The sequence below is a fragment of the Mirounga leonina genome, unplaced genomic scaffold (assembly GCF_011800145.1).
Source record: "Mirounga leonina isolate KUSES-001 unplaced genomic scaffold, KU_Mleo_1.0 Mir_454, whole genome shotgun sequence".
Classification (NCBI taxonomy): Eukaryota; Metazoa; Chordata; class Mammalia; order Carnivora; family Phocidae; genus Mirounga; species Mirounga leonina.
The window spans coordinates 5,864,711-5,881,226 of record NW_023270763.1 but is presented as its reverse complement, the minus strand read 5'-3'; the positions used below and the strand labels follow the sequence as shown (position 1 = coordinate 5,881,226).

The following is a 16,516-nucleotide window of genomic DNA, read 5'->3' as shown; positions in this document are numbered from 1 at the left end:
AGCAGTGGAGGTTCCTAACCCCCTCCTGTGTAGTCACCTCGGGTCGAGGAAATTATCTCGCATATAACCAGATTCTCCCAGAACGTCAGCTTTCTGTTTTTGTTCTGGCTATTATTAGCCTCGGAACAAAGTGTTATTATGTCCTTTAATCACACTGCATGTGCTTGAACATAGCGGTTCATTCATCTCTTACCCACCGCCGATGCCAAATGGCTCAGGGCGGCGAAATCCTTCTGTCTTTCTGTCCCCGGTGAGGCGCCTCCCGCCCCGGGCAGACACATGCACACGACTCCCGCCACGGTCCCTCCGCTCAGCCTTCGAGCTCCGCCTGTCCCAGCCCCCGAAGTCCCTGGGATGTGGCCCCGTTTTATAGTCCGCCCCTTTGGTCTTGCCAGTTGCTTCTTTCATACCGACTCCTCGCTGATGCGGTGCAACACCGCGAACGCAGACGTGCTTGTAAGAAAACCCCCGGGCTGGGGGGTCGGAAAGCAGCCTGGGGTGGCAGCATTGGGCACACTGCTGATCTCCCTGCTTATCCACGTCTGGGGCTTGTTTCTTCGGGCACGATAAATTCCCTCCTGTCGTGTCCTGGGAACTACCGGGTGGGGCGGGTCATGACCCTGGTTCGTACGTTTGAGAACTAACTCGCTGCTGCACGCCTTCCCAGCTGATCATTGGTGGCCTGGATAAGATCGACGTGAGCGACTGGAAGTCCAACACTCGGCTGAAGCACTGTGTGGCCGACAGCAACATCGTCCGGTGGTTCTGGCAGGCTGTGGAGACCTTCGACGAGGAGAGGAGGGCCAGACTCCTGCAGTTCGTGACCGGGTCCACTCGGGTCCCTCTCCAAGGCTTCAAGGCTTTGCAAGGTGACTGACATGGAGGCGGGGCTCCTGGCCCCACGCATCTCCCCTAGGCGCGTCCCGCTGGCAAGGCTTTGGGAAAGAAGTCAAGAGTTTTTAGATGCACTGTGGATTCGTTTCTCACTGCATCCTGAGTGAGGGAGAGAGTGGCCTGGCCTGGGCATCAGGAGATGGAGTCTCTGGCTACCGTGTTGGTCATTAGTGCCAGGGGTCCTCCCTGGGCCTCAGTTTCGTCCTCTGTGTAAATGCACTGCCTGATGGGCTCCACTGATGGGTATGCATCCTGTCTCTCGTCCCTTCCAACTGTGATAAAAAAAAATCTGATACCCAGATTTTTGATAACCCTGAGAGCCGGAAGGAAAAAGTTGAATGATAATAGTATATTAAGACTTAGTAAATGGAATTTTGCATATTAATAGTGATAGCAGATATATTTCACATAGAGAATATTCCCGGTAGACTTTTCCGTATTCCAAGGACTTCTTATAAGGAGTGACAGAAGTTCCTTCCATCCCCTTGGGCTTTTGTCCCAGGTGTTTATGTCTTTTCCTCTTCCCATCGTACCTCTGCCTGGGGAGATTTCGTGACCCTGTATCTTGCTCTTGTTATAACTCTGCTGCCTCTGCCAGGAGTGGGTCTGCTTGCTAAAAATTTCTGTTTAAAAAAAATAAAAACACAACAACAAAAAACGCATCACTGGTAGTTTAAGGATTTTACCCTTCAGATACCCCCACCTGCGTGGGGGAGGAGACAGGAGGAGCGTTCTCACCAGTCTTCGCTCTGCCCCTGTGGTTCTCTAGAACGTCTCGTACAGGTCCCTGGATGGCACTGTCAGCACACGCTAAGCCCGGTGGAGGCTCATGCTACCTCGCGAAGTCTGTGTGTGACCCTCCGGCAGGACGGCCCGCCTGGGCACGGGGCTGAGGGTGTGGCTGGCAGTGGGGCCTGGGCCCTGCCTCTGACGTGCATTAACTAGAATGTTTTCTCGTAAGGTTCTACAGGCGCAGCAGGGCCCCGGCTCTTCACCATCCACCTGATCGACGCCAACACAGACAACCTTCCGAAGGCCCACACCTGGTAAGGCCCGTCCCCTGGGAGCCTGTCTCCACGACGTGCCGCCCTTCGCGGGGCTTGTCTAAGCTCTTTTCTTCTGTGGAGCACTCTGCTTCCCTTATCAGCATCCCAGGACCACTGGCGATGGCCCCGGTGGCCGATGGAACAAGCACTCGGCGTGGGTCACAGGAGGGTTATCAGACGTCTCTGTTGTGAAACCACTTGTGTTGTGAGATGGGATTCTTGTTGGCTGGTGCTCCAGCAGTTCCAGTCTTACCTTCACTGGGTCTTGCATGTGCGTGCGTGAGCACACGTCCCTCTCAGTAGGAAGACTAGTTTTTAAATTTTTTTATTTTATTTTTTAGAGAGCGCATGTGTGTATGCACGAGGGGTGGGGAGGGGCAGAGGGAGAATCTTAAGCAGGCTCCATGGTCAGTGTGACATGGGGCTCGGTCTCATGACCCTGAGATCGTGGCCTGAGCTGAAATCAAGAGTTGGATGCTCAACCAACCAAGCCACCCAGGCACCCCAAAAACTATAGTTTTTATTTATTTATTTTATTTTAAAGACTTATTTAGAGAGAGCATGCGTGAGAGCAGCGGGAGAGAAAGAGGGAGAGAGAAACCCAAGCAGACTCTGCAGTGAGCTCACAGTCGGACACGGGGCTTGATCCCATGACCCTGAGATCACGATCTGAGCCGAAACCAAGAGTCAGACGCTTAACCAACTGTGCCACCCAGATGCCCCAAAACTGTAGGTTTTAATCTGGAGTTACTAGTTCACTTCCTAAGACTCCATTTTCCTTCTTGGAACTTAGTCTATGATGATGCATCTTGTGTACTGAAAAATATTTCTTCCCCAAATTTTAACTTAAATAATAACCATAGCAGATTATTTGTGGTTTAAAAATCAAGTTAGTTACGTACACTTTGTCTCAGAAACCATGTATCGAAAGACCAGCATGTATAGTTCAGCAGAGCCAGGTCCTGGTCATCCAGCTGCATCGGGGTGTAACGGAAGGCTCCTGATTGAGAGCCCAGGGGTGTGGCTTCACACGTTTGCACGGTCCCAAGGCCACGGGGAGGCTACAGCGCCTCGCCCAGCGTGGCCGTCACAGAAACCACGCCGTGTTGATGCTGGGCAGCTGCTTTCCTCCCCAGAAGACTCTGTCCTTTCATAGTTTGGTGTCTAGAGTAAAACAGATGTGAGAGGTGCCCTCTGATGCTAAAGCCCCCCGCCAAGACTATCACACCATTCAGCCCAATTCTTTCTTGAGAAAAACCATCCTTAATTGCTCAACCCCTTGTAATTTAGTAAGTCACTCTATGGCCTCTCTGTCAGAATTCTATATTTTTTTGTTAGTAGAGAATACCCTTCTTAAAGGGTATTTTTTTTTTAAATACAACAGTAGAAATGAATTTCCCCAGGGAAATGTTGATTCATTTCATCACTCATTTCATCTATTGATTTCATTTCAGTGTCAGGGATTTGACATTTTATTAGTTTTGAGATACAGCTTGTTTTTGCAAGAAATATTCCAGACTGCCCTGTTTGGTCTCAGATCAAGTCACGGTGGATCAGCTAGACATGCCGTATAAATTGTTAGTGGTGATCTGACTGCCGGCCGGTCTGGATTACAGTGCTCTCTGCAAAGGTGGTATTCCTCGTACCGAGAAGTAATTTCTCCCAAAGACAACAGACAAAACAAGCTGAGAGCTTTGTCCTCATATAACCAGGAAATAGTAATTGGTTTAATTTTGGTTTTCAAGATCTTAGGGTCTATGTTGCTGTGTGTTCGATGAAAAAAATCTCTGCTTTCAAAGCAGACGAGGACTAGGGGTGGGGGGAGAGTAGAAAACTTACCTCCACCTCTTTATCCCAACAAGGCGATGAGATGCTTTCCCGTCTCGGCTCCGTCCTGCCTATCTACGTGTGTGTGTGGGTGCGCGCTCTCTCTCTCTCTCTGCTGGCTCGGGGCCACAAATACACTGCTCCCGCCTGTCCTTGTCCTTGAAGCAGGTCCTACATCCGGATCACCCCCAGCAGTGACTCTCTCGCTCTTTTGTCCTGTTCCAGCTTTAATCGGATTGACATTCCGCCTTATGAATCGTATGAGAAGCTCTATGAGAAGCTGCTGACGGCTGTGGAGGAGACTTGTGGCTTTGCTGTGGAGTGAAGAGCAACCAAAGGCAACAGATTCTAGCTCATGACCACCAGACCCAAAGCAAGCTTTCTGTGTGCCTCCTCGCAGCTGGCTGAGGCCTGGGAACCCCAGATCACCGGAGGGAAAGAGCTGTCTCCCCTCCTTTTGGGGAGGGGGGTAGGGGGACTTTGGTTGGTGGCTCCCACCCATACTTTCCTCCTTTATGACAGTACTCCCACCCCCTTCCATCACCCATCCAATAAAATGCAGCCAGGTTTAGCATTTGGCTTCGGTCACACAGGATATTCCGCTCTGACTGGAACCCATATGGTGATCGGCTCACTGCCCTGTGGTCTTTATAGGGGGATCAGCCCACAAGTTCTGGAACCGAGCTTGGCTTACTGAGGCTTTGTAACTGGTAGCTCTCCTAGCTATTCTGTGTCAGAAGGGTCCCGAGGCCCCTTTTCAAGTTCAGCAGCTCAAATTCCAGTCTCATCCTAGCAGCCTGTTCCAGGTAGCAGATGAATTTCTAACTGAAAAATAACCATATTGTCTAGGGGAAGTCCGCCGCAGCGGGAAGCCCGCATCAAAAGCGTGCTTCCCTTTTGGAAGAGTAAAGCGACCAGGGCCCGGGGTATGTTTCAGGGTATCCTGGCTGAAAAACTTGTTCTGCGTAGAGAAAACTGATCTTTCCTTTTAAGAGTCCCTTTGCCACGTTATCTATCTAATTCGAGATATTTTTCCAGTGAAAATACCACATAACAGAGCTTATAAAAGAACAGAGCAAACCAGCCTCAGATCCACGCAGCCAGTCCCGGGTCGGGGCTCCCGCACCACCTCTGTGTCGGCTGGGTCACTGGATACTAACAAAGTGTCGTGTGGAACTTGCTGAGAGCTGAACTAACAAAAGAAGAGCCTGTTCTGGCTGCTGGCCTGGTGCGGACTCGCCTCGAAGGGAGAGGGGGAGCGGATAACCTCGTTGACTCAACCCCCCCTTTTTACTGTTAGATGCAAACCTGACTGGGGGGGGCAGGGACACAGTTCCACTCTGGCGCACGCTGGTCATCTTCCGAGTGTCAGAGGGCGACCCTAACCGTCCCCGCTCGCTTCACTCACCCAAACATCTTCACGTGCTGAGCGAGGCCAAAGCCGGCCTGGACCCCGTGTTCCCGTTTGCCCGCGATGTTCAAGCAGCATCTTAACGAGGTGGTTTGAGTGCAGGTCGACTTCCGTGAAGGGCGGCGGCAGCAAACTGTCCCGTTGGGGTTTGTTGTTTCTGGTTTGGGGGGCAAGTGTGGGGCAACTCCTCAGCAAGACACTCACTGTTGAAACTCTGCTGTTGGTTTCGGAGTCAGGCGTTGGCATCCAGCTGTGGGCCTGAGCGGGGTTTGGAAGGAGCCTTTGGGACGACTCGCTTTTTGTCACTAACGCCTGTGGACTGGGGGGGTTGGCGGCCTGCGTACCCTTCTCGTCGTGCTGTGGTTCTTCGGTCGGCCCTGAAGCGGTCTGTGGCTTACGTGAGCAGCTCCGGGAGCTCTTGGGGGATAGACCCCCTTGGAACAAGAGGCCCGCCTGGTTTGGGGGGCCTGGGTTGCTGGCCGGGGGCTCCAAGAGCTGCGAGAGCGCCACTTGTGGGCTACGTATGGAGGTTCCAGGATAGAGGGGATGTCCGGTGTGACTAGCTGCACAAGGAGAATTAAATCCAATCAGGAAGTCCAGGCTGCATCGTGGGCTTGGTCTTTCAGAAGTTCTGCCTTGCCCCAGTTGGGCTGATCTTGTGTCTCGTTTACCATGATCCTTGTGAGGGCATTCTAGAAGCTGGCTCCCCCTGACTCTCTAGTCCTCCCTCGTAATCTTCCTCTGGAAGAGTGAGGAAATGTCAACTACAGCCCTGCCCCCAGATCGGCCTCCTCTCGAAGGCGAACCTCAACAGTGTGAGGAGGAGACCTCCACAGGAGAGCTGAGAACGCCTCCAGGCTGAGGTGGGAAGGAGCACTAATTCTTCTGTGGGGCTGGCCACAATCTGCAGGAGTTAGTGAGGAGACGAGGGCCTAGCGGGAGTGTTGAGTTGGGCTCCGTTAAGACGATCTTCCTGCTGTTGGGAGAAACGGGAGCAATCCTTAGAAAGCGTACCTGCCGGCCCCAGGCTGCTCGCGCGTGTCCGGGGTCAGCTCCGCAAGTCTTTCCTGTCTTGTAAGGCTGGGGTCTCTGCTTTTCTCCTCACACTTGCATGTGGGCCCCCTCATCAGCTGTGTGTCACAGTGGAGCCTGAAAGAGCAGAACGTTCCAGAGCCCGGGCTGACTCTCACCAAATGGGCCTGTCAGTGGCATTGCACTTCTAGAACCTTCACCATTAACAGTGGATTGGGCCGCCCAAAGAGGAGTGTGGCAGACAATTGGTAAAAGCTCCTGATCGCGCCACTTTGGGTCCGTGTGGATCCCGTTTCCCACGAGCTCTCGTTCGTCGCCCTCTGCGGTAGTCCCCGACCGCCCACCTGTCCCCCTCCCCTCACCTCTTTGCCCAGAAGCTTCAGGGGCCCAACTTCCAGGCTTGCCCTCACCAGCGGTCATCAGCCGACCCTCAGGGATGTAGCAAACCACCACTCTGCCAGTGCTGTAGGTAGGAAAAACAAAGGGGCTGCTTGGGGGACAGGAGGGACAGGTCTCTTTGAGGGGAGTCTGCCCACCAGGTGGATTGTGTTCCCTAAGCTCGCTCGGCTGCATGGTCCCAATTCAGGTGAGGTGGTCCTCAAACCTGAGCTGCCGGGAATGGCCTTCTGCAGAGAAAACACCCTGCCCCCCAGCCCCGTCTGCAGCCAGGTGTGGGCCGCACGGCAGCCTTCCCGAAACATAGTATGAATTTTTAAAATTTGTTTATTTTTGTTTCTCAACCACTTTATAATGTATTTTTTAATTTATTTTGTAATGTCTTGTTTTTAAGTATTGCTGCTATCCTTGTTATTCTTCCCACTGTTTTTATTCCTGATTTATTTTGTGAAAATTGTACACTAATGTTCTGTTTTATGTCAAAATCAAAAGTATTTAAAGAAATACTAGTTCTATTTAATGTGGTTATGGAACCAGCTGGAAACACACAACAAACAGTGATTGTACAGCAGGCTGGACCCGGGAGGTCAGGTTCATTTTGTTACATATGCAATAAACTCACGACTTTACATTTTTTTGGCGTCTGATATTTTGGTGTGGAAATGAGAAAGGCAATGGTTTGAAATACTGGCAAGGGGCCTTCTAAGGAAAAAGGACAAACTTTAGAACTGTAGAAGGGACTAATAAAAACACGGCAGTTGAAAGTGCTCTGTATCAAGCAAAAACTTGTGGGACTGAGAAAGTTTTGAATCTCTTATTTTTTCCTTCCTAATTTGGATGCTTTTTCTTTCTTTTTCTCGTATAATTGCTCCGGCTACGACTTTCAGTACTATGTTCAATACACGTAGTGAAGGTGGACATGCGGTCTTGTTCCTGATCTTAGAGGACAAACTGTCAGTCTTTTACCTTTGAGTATGATGTTAGTTGTGGGGTATTTCATGTGTGCCTTTCACTGTGTTGAGGTATTTTCCTACTGTTGCTGGTTTGTTGAGTGTTTTTATCATGAAAAAGTATTGAATTTTGTCAAAATGATTTTGCTGTGTCAACTGAGAGAATCATTTATTTTCCCTTTCATTCTGTTAATATGGCGAATTACATCGACTGATTTTTATGTACTGAGTGGTCCTTGCATTTCGGGAATCCAACTTCGTCGTGATGTGTATAATCCTTTTTCTTACTGTGTTGTTGGATTCAATCTGCTAATGTTTGTTGGCGGTTTTTGCATCGGTGTTCATGAGGGATATTGACTGATAGTTTTCTTGTAGTGTCTTTGTCTAGCTTTGGTATCAGGGTGGTGCTGGCCTCCTAAGAATGAGTTAGGAAACATTCCCTCTTCTTTCTTCTCGAAGTCTGAGGAGGAGATGTTAATTCTTTAAATGTTTGGTAGAATTTACTGATGAAGCCATTGGGTCCTGGGCTTTTCTTTGTTGGGAGGAATTTGATTACTAATTCAATCTCCTTACTAGCTATAGGTCCATCCAGACTTTCTATTTCCTCATGATTCAGTCTCGGTAGGTTGTGTGTTTCTAGAAATTTGTCCGTTTCATCTAGGTTATCCATTTTGTTGGCATACAATTATTCATAGAACACTTATAATCCTTCTTATTTTTGTATATTTGCAGTAAGGTGCCTCTCTTGTGTGGTTGAGTCCTCGTCCTCTTTCCCCCGCCATAGGCATTTAGCTAAAGGTTTGCCATTTTGTTGAAATTTTTTTTTTTGGAAGAACCAACTCTTGACTTCATTGGCTTTCTCTGTTGTTTTCTGTTCTCTTTCTCTGCTGTAATATTGTTTCCTTCCTACTGCTAGCTTTCAGCTTAGTTTTTCTTCTTTTCCTACTATAAAGTAGGTTTTTGTTTTCAGACCTTTTTTCTTTTTTAATGTAAGCATCTACAGCTATGAGTTTCCTTCTCAGCACTGCTTTCAGTTTCGACATGCCATGTTTTTCATGGTCATTTGTCTCTTTCAAGAAAGGTTCTAATTTCCCTTGTGATACATTGCTTAACTTCCATATATTTATGAGTTCTCCCTTCTGTTACTGATTTCTAGCTTCATTCCATTGTGGGAAAGAGCAAATGTTTTGTATGCTTTCAGTCTTTTTAAATTTTTTGAGACTTGACTCATGGCCTTACAGAATGTGGTCTATTATGGAGAATGTTCTCTGTGCACTTGAGGAAAACGTATATTCTGCTGTTGTTGGCAGGGATATTGTTTAGGTCCCAATGGTCTGTAGTGTTGTTCAAGTTCTCGCTTTCCCTACTGATCTTCTACCTGGTTGCTCTAGCTTACTGAGAGTGAGGTACTGAAGAATCTTATTATCGTAGAGCTGTCCATTTTGCCCTTCAGTTTTTCAGTATTTGCTGTGGGTGTCTCTGGATTTATTTTTGTTGAATGTGTTGAGTTTCTTAAAATTGTAGGTCCATTTCTTTACTCAAATTAGATTTTTGTCCATCACTTCCAAGTTCTCTGCCCCTTTCTCTTTCTCCATCTGGGGCCCCAATAATGCATATATTTGTTTGATGGTATCCCCTAAGTCCCTTAGGCCCGCTTCACTTTTCAATGAATGTATTTCCTTTTGTTCCTCTGTTTCAAGGATTTCAAATGACCTGTCTTCAAGTTCACAGATTCTTTTGACAGCTCAGGTCTGCTGTTAAATCCCTTTATTGTATTTTTTAGCTCCAGAATTTGTTTTTTTAAATCCTATACGTACATGACTTTCTGATATTCTCGTTTTGTTCATATATGTTTCTTGATTTCCTTTAGTTCTTTAAGCACGTTTAATAGTTATTTTAAGTTTTTTTCTAGTAAGTTTCTTTAGGGACGGTTTCTTTGGTTTCCGAAGATATATTTTGTTCCTTTGGCTGTGCCCCATTTTCCTGTCTCTGTGTATGCCTTGAAATCTTTTGTTGAAAACTCGTCATTTGAAAAAACAGCCATGTCTTCCCATTCTTTGCAGAATGGCAGGAAGACCCTCACTAATTAGCAGGGTGTGTTCTAAGACTTGTGATCAACCCAGGCTGATGGCTTAAGTCTCAGGTCTTGTTTTGGACTGTGTCCTCCCTGGGCCTGTACCTCCCCCCAAGGCCCCTCTTCTTTTTCCCCATACACACGGCTGCTTTTAGAAAGTCCCAGTTTTCCAGAGTCTCACTCCAGCTTCTTCTCGGGACCTTAGATGTGTTACTGTATTTTTCTGCCCCAGGCATCTGCAGGTCTGCACTCCCCCTGCAGCTTTTACACATTGTGTTGCTTGCTGCTGCCCTCCGGGGCTCTGGCCAGCCTGCAGTCTCAACTCTGCCATCTTCCCCTGCCTGAGCTCCAGGCCAGGCAAGCAGAAACCAGTCCCTCAGGAGTCCAGACAGCTCAGAACATTGCAGATGATTTCTGCTCCCCTTCTTTCAACACAAGGGAGAACATCAGGAACTGGGCTGGTTCCTCCCAACCACACCTTGTTGCGCTAGGAAGGGTCGAGGCAAAGGCAAGCGAAGTTGCCACAAAGTTCTCTGCCATTTTGACTGTGGCCTTTTCTTGATTGGGCATTCACCTGGTTGCTGTAGATTTTTGACTGATTTTCAGAGTCTGGAGTTGTTTTTACGTATGTATTTTCAGTGTTTCCATGGGGGTAGCACAGGCCTGGAGCTTCCTAGTTGAACATCTTTAATCTCTGCCTTTTGATTAGAGAGTGAGTTTAATACACTCACATATAGTTACTTATAAGAAAGGATTTGTTTCTTCCATTTTCTTATTAGTTTTCTATGTGCCTTACAGCTTTTTTCCCCCTCACTTCATTCCTGGCTTTTGTAGTTGATTTTTTTTTATAGTGACATGTTTTGAATCTTTTCTCATTTCCTTTTGTATATATTCTATAGATGTTTTCTTCGTGGTTGCCACAGGGATTATACTTAACATCCTGAGGTTACAACAACCTAAGTTCTACCACTTTGAATAGCATATACAGATCCCTGCTCCTGTACAGCTCCATCTCCCCCTCGTTGTTGTTGTCACAAATTGCATCTTTATATATTGTGTGCCCAATAATGTAGTTTTTTATGCATTTGCCTTTTAAATCCTGTAGAAAATAAAAAGTAAACTTACAACCAAACTTACAATAATTCTAGCTTTTATAACAGTCCATGTATTTACTTTTGCTGGAGATTTTGATTTCTGCTTACAGCTTTGAGTTACTGTCTAAAGACGCAAGCATCCTTTCATTTCTAAGGGAAGGACTTCCTTTAGCATTTTTTGTAAAGCAATTCTGGTGGTAGCAAACTCCCTCACTTTTGAAGAGGAATTTTTCTGGATATAGAATTCTGAGTTTCATCAATTTGCATAAATCAACCCTCTGCTTTCTGACCTTCAAAATTTGATGAGAAATCTGGTCATCTTATTGAGGATCCCTTAGGGTCCATGACAAGTCACTGCTCTTGCTGCTTCCAAGATTCTCTGTCCTTGTGTGTCCTTGAGTTTATTCCATCTGGAGTTTGTCTGGCTTCTATGTGTAGATTCATATCTTTCATCAAATTGAGAAATTTTTGGTCATTGTTTCTTCAAATATTCTGTCTCCCCTCTCTGTCTCTTCTCCTGGGATTCCCACAGTGCTTGTCTGCTTAATGGTCTCCCATGGGACTCTTTGGTTATGTGCACTTTTCTTTTTTCTCCATTCCAGTTGTCCAATCTTTAAGTTCATTGATTCTTCCTTCTTATTTAAATGTGCTTTTTAACTCTCCTAGGGAATTTTCCATTTCGGTATTGCACTTTTCAGCTCCAGAATTTTCTTTTGGTTCTTTTGATAGTATTTTTGGTCACATATTGTTTTCCTGTCTTTGTCCATGTCCTCCTCTAGCCCTTTGAGCAGCTTTCAGACCGTTAAAGCCTTTGGCCTAGAAAGTTTGCGGTCTGCTTCCTTCCTCAGTGATGATTTCTGTTCTTTCTTTGTTTCTTTGAATGGGTCATACTTTGCATGCCTTGTGACTTTTTGTTGAAAACTGGACATTTGAGTTTTATAATGTAAATCTGGAAATGAGATTATCCTCTTTCCCCGGGGTGTTTTTTTTTCTTTTCAATTTTTGAGGGTATTGCTGATCAGCCTGAGGTGAAAGCTTGAGGTTTTCTCTGGTCTTTCTTGAACCTGTGTCTTTCCATGAACTTGAGCATGGCTTTCTAAATTTCCTGTTTACATGGTTGCTTTTTTCTTTTTCTTTCTTTTTGAAACAACTCCCATTTTTCATGGATCAGAACTCCTACCACAACTTAAGTTGGTCCTCTGCTCAGGGTCCCACAGGCTCCAATGTGTCAGTCATACGGCATTCTCCTCTCGAGGCCCAAGCAGGGACGAATCCTCAGTCAAGCTCCTTTGGGTTGCTGGCAAAATTCATGTCTTGTGGCTTTGTCACTGAGAATCCTGGCTTCTTACTAGTTTTTGGCTACACACCAGGCTGGGACCATAGTTACCGTCCAAGCAGTTGCTTCTGAATGTACTTTTCTTTAAATATTTGGTTCCCAAAATAGGAAACGGGAAAGGAATAGCCCCAGTTGTTTTGTTATTTAAGGCCCCTGAAAGCCACATCAGCCAGTGGGGGATACAGCAATGGCTGCCCACCTCTGTATCCATACTCCTGCGGTCAAAAGCAGCAATCAGTGATCAGAACACAGAATCTCACAGTTGGAGGACAAGGTCCTTGTTGCCTACCCTGCCTCTGGCAAGTTGCACCAAGAACCCAGGCTGCCATGTGCTCGGATGAGGGGGTGGGCAGCCATTACCACACTAAATGCTGAAATAGACTGGAATTTACCCGCCAAGCTTGCCCCTGGGAGTGGCAAGCATTCAGATGGATGCTAGAGTTCCAGAATTGGTGGCGTCTTTGCGTGGAGATGGATTCCTGGTGCTTCCGATTCTGCCAGCTTCCCTGACATCACTGGTCATATTTGCCCTTAACTCCCACCCATCAGTCACTGGGACACAGCGTGTCCGTGGGCTCAGCAGACACAGGCCGTCCCGCATTCTGCTGTCTGTGAGGGGGCCATGCTCCGGTTGGGAATGTCTGGCTCACTGGGGCTCTTTCTCTGTTCACAGTTACTGCTAAGTCATGGGGGCTTTAAACAATCTGTGTACCTCTGTCCCCACACCAGCCCTGCCTACTATCTCAACAACTTCCTAAGTCTGCTCTTTTGAGACTTTCTAGTTTGTTCCTTCACCCTCCCCTCAACCAAGTGTAACACTGGCCTTCCCTCGGGCAGCCACACTGACCGCTCACTTACCTGATGGTCAGAAACACAGAGACGGATCGATATTATACAGAAGGCCCTCAAGGGGCAAGATGGCATCGTCGAGAGTCAGGACCTGGAGTTGAATCCTGGCTTTGTAACTTGCCCTTGAACATGTTACCTCCCCTGTGCCTCAGTTTACTCATTTGTAAAGTGGGGAAAACAGCATCTTCCCCCCAGGGGCACTGCACCGTTTAAGTACGTTCCACGCGGATGTGCAAGTGCTCCATCCTGCTGGCTCATACTGCGCTGTTGTAAGTCCGCGGAAACCGTGCTTTCCACACGAGGGTCTCACCTTTCTGCGTCCTTGGCCACAGGGCGTTGGGCTGTTGCTGCTTCTCCCCAGCCAGCCGGGAGCTGTCCTGAGAAGCCGGGGGCAGCCTCTGCCAGAAGACAGAAGCGCCGGGCACTCGGCCAAAGGCGTGCGTGGGCACTTTTCAGAACCAGAGAACCAGAGTCTCCAACCATCTTTTGGGGCCCTGGTTGTGACCTCCTGGGAGACGGCAGGATTAGGAGGGCTTGGCAGAGTCTTGAGTTTGAATCCGGCTCCAGTTCATAACTGTGACTTTGGGGGGCGTACTTAACTCTTGAGCCTTGGATGCAGCGACACAGGAGATGCTCAAAAATGTGGAAGGAAGAACCGGACGGAGTGATCCTGTGCCCAACAGTGCTTCCCTCTGATGACGGTCATGTCCAGAAGGGGCCCAAAGGAGGAGCCTGGGCCCCTGGACATGCGTGGTCCCTTGGTCAGGGCGGTGGCAAGTGAGCGAAAACAGATAGAAAAATCAGCAAGTTGTTCGCTTATGAAATAGAGGGGTAGCCTGACCTGCAGACCCCGAGGGACGTCTGCCCTATTCCTCCCCGGCTCCGCACAAGGCCTGGGTACCTGGATCCGAACCGCCTCCTGCCCTGGACAGAGGGGCAGTGCTGGGTGACCGTGGAAGCCTTTGTGCCCGCAGATTATCTTGAAGTCTCTCCCTGCCTCCCCCCATTCTTGATACGAAGACTTTCGATTTCTGTGCAGGGCCACGCAAGCTCCTTAGCTATCACTCACCTGTCAGCTGCCCCCCTGGGTCCTCCTGCCCCACCGCCCGCACTCCCTCGGCTCTCCGGCACCAGGTGTCCTCTGAGCGGGGCGGGAGGGGGGTGCCTGGATGGAGGGGTGGGTCAGACACAGGCCTGTGCAAGCCCCACATGGGACCCTCTAACTGGGCTCCACCCCCGCGTCCCCTTCTTTTCACTCACCACAGCATCCGCAGAGGGGCTGGTGAAAATGCCACCGCAGGGCACCCACTCCGTCCCCACAGGAAGCGGGGGGATGTGAGGCTGATTCCATCCCGCGTGGGGGCCGCTCACGATGGCTAGTCTCGCCTCTCGGCCCCGGGGAGGCTCAGCTGACCCTCCGGGGACCTGCGGAGTCCTGTGGCCCGCGTGGAGCTGCCCTGGGAGCCGGCCAGGGGTCAGCCTCCTGTGGGCCCAGGCGCCCCCCCCGCCGCCCTCCGACCCCCAGGGGGTGCGCTTGGCTCCCCCGGGATCCCCGTTGTGACAGCAGCGTCCTGAGGGGCTTCCACCTCAAGCATTTCACCGCTTGCAGGATGGGCTCGAAATCCTTGCTCCCAGCCAGACCTCAGATCCCTGAACCGTGAACACTGGACGTTCCACGGGCTTCTAGGGAGGTGATTCGGGTACCTTGGGTGGGACCTTCCAGAAGCCCTCCCACGGCCCTCCCAGTTATTCAAAGCCGGCCAGACCCAAACCAGGAGGGGCCTGCGAGGAGGGACTTTTCTGAGCCCTGCAGGGCGGAGGCGGCCTCTGGCCACAGAAGGATGCCGGGAAGGAAGAGTGTTGGCCACGGCTCGCTCGCTGCGTACCAGTCCCCACGGCCCATGGGCCATCAGGCAGGGCCGGGGCAGCTCAAGCTCCAGGAACCACTTCTGGCCCAGGGGCCCTGTCGGTCATGGGATGGGATCCCTGCCCAGGGGGCGCCCTGGAGCAGGATGGACGAGAGCACCTCTGACTGTCCTTGTGCCCTGGGTGCCTGGGGAGCGCCCACCAACCTGCTTGCTGATGGCTGTCGTGCTTTACGTCGTGCTGGTCGTGGGGCCAAGTGGTGACATTGCTGCAGGGGACCTGAGCTGGGGACCAGCCACAGAGTGCTGTGGGAGATGGTGACAGTTAGGGTCAGACTTGACTGTTCATCACGAAAAGCCTGCTTTGTGCAGACAAGGAGCCCTCCTGGAGGAAAGGCAGCACCTGTGAGCAGCTTAGCGTCACACACAGTTTGGAGACCTTGAAACGACACGAATGGAAGCCAGACTGGAAGAAAAATCAAGAAAAATAAATCTGGAGGCTACTAATAATGATCCAGGAGATGCCCTGCATCAGAATTCTCCTCTCCAGGGAAGCACAGAGCTGTTTTCAGAAGTAGGAGGAGGCTGGGGGAGAAAAGGGGGTCAGCGCATGGAACAGAGCAAAGCGACAGACAAGCCTGGAGGGCACGTGGGGCGGGGAGTCGGAGTCAGACTTGCCGCAGGGGACACTGGCCGCCCCCCGCTGGTTCCGCAGCTCAGCCCCAGGACGGTGGACATGAAGGGGGGCCGTGGACTTGGGTGGGAAGGCTCCGTCAGGAAGTGGAAAGCCCACGGAAGGCATGTCACAGGGAGTTTTGAAGACACTCACTGATGTGGCTCAGATACTTGAAAAAGTCTTGAGAAAAGACAAAAGCAAATATGTGCTAGAACAGCAGGGAAAGAAAGCCTCCCTTCATCCCTCCGCCGGCTTGTGGGGCTGACTGGGTGGCAGGTCCTGGGTGCGGGTGTTTGGAGGCCTCTCCTGCAGACCGAGCTTTCGTACATCAGCTCTTGGCTCCGTTGTTCCACACGTTGAGATTTCTCTTCGCTTGTTCACTCGTGAAACTCTTGCCATGAAGCCCAAGTGAAGAATGGGAGCTTTCCGGATCATTTAAAATCCCCAGAGGAGGCTTCACTGCAGAGTAAAACAGCGATAGGTGCGTCCATCAGATCGTTATGTTGTACACCTTGAACTGATACAATGTCATATGTCAATTGTAGCTCAATAAAACTGGACAAAAAATAAAATTCATAAACTTCCATAAAAAATTAAGTTTGGGGCGCCTGGGTGGCTCAGTTGGTTAAGCATCTGACTCTTGATTTCGGCTCAGGTCACGATCTCGGGGTCGTGAGACTGAATCCCATGTCGGGCTCTGTGCGGAGCATGGAGCCTGCTTGAGATTCTCTCTCTCCCTCTCCCTCTGCCCTTCACCCATTTTGCCCATTCCTCCACCCCCGGCGTTTGGAAAAAAGTATTTAAAACAGGCTTGGCGTTCACCTGATGGGGTTGGTGTGTGTCATTCTCGCAGCTCTGTAGGAATCAAGTTCTGATCCCTGAGTCCGAGAACTCCTTTACTCTGAGGGAAAAAAGTCAACTGACATTAACTCATGATCACATGAAGAAAGCTTGTGCTGGGCACAGAACCTGGATATTAAACATTTCCCATTTTCTTTTATGATTCTCTTAAAAAAAAAAAAAAAGTCACAGAAAGTGAAAGGTAGGAGTTCCAGCAGAAACTGCA

The 16,516-nt window shown here is 49.5% G+C and overlaps 1 protein-coding gene across 7 annotated transcripts in view; it reads left to right on the top strand.

Annotated features, from left to right (window-relative positions):
- Positions 1 to 7,241, top strand: part of SMURF1 (SMAD specific E3 ubiquitin protein ligase 1) — a 110,520-nt gene extending 103,279 nt beyond the window's left edge. For 6 of the 7 annotated variants that reach the window (XM_034988382.1, XM_034988384.1, XM_034988385.1 and 3 more), the window contains 3 exons: positions 668 to 869; positions 1,856 to 1,940; positions 3,993 to 7,241. In XM_034988382.1, coding sequence (XP_034844273.1) covers positions 668 to 869; positions 1,856 to 1,940; positions 3,993 to 4,092 — 387 coding nt within the window. In that variant the 3' untranslated portion in view covers positions 4,093 to 7,241. The remainder of the gene's footprint in view (positions 1 to 667; positions 870 to 1,855; positions 1,941 to 3,992) is intronic. The other variant, XM_034988383.1, reaches the window with a different exon arrangement.
- Positions 7,242 to 16,516: the final 9,275 nt, after the last annotated feature.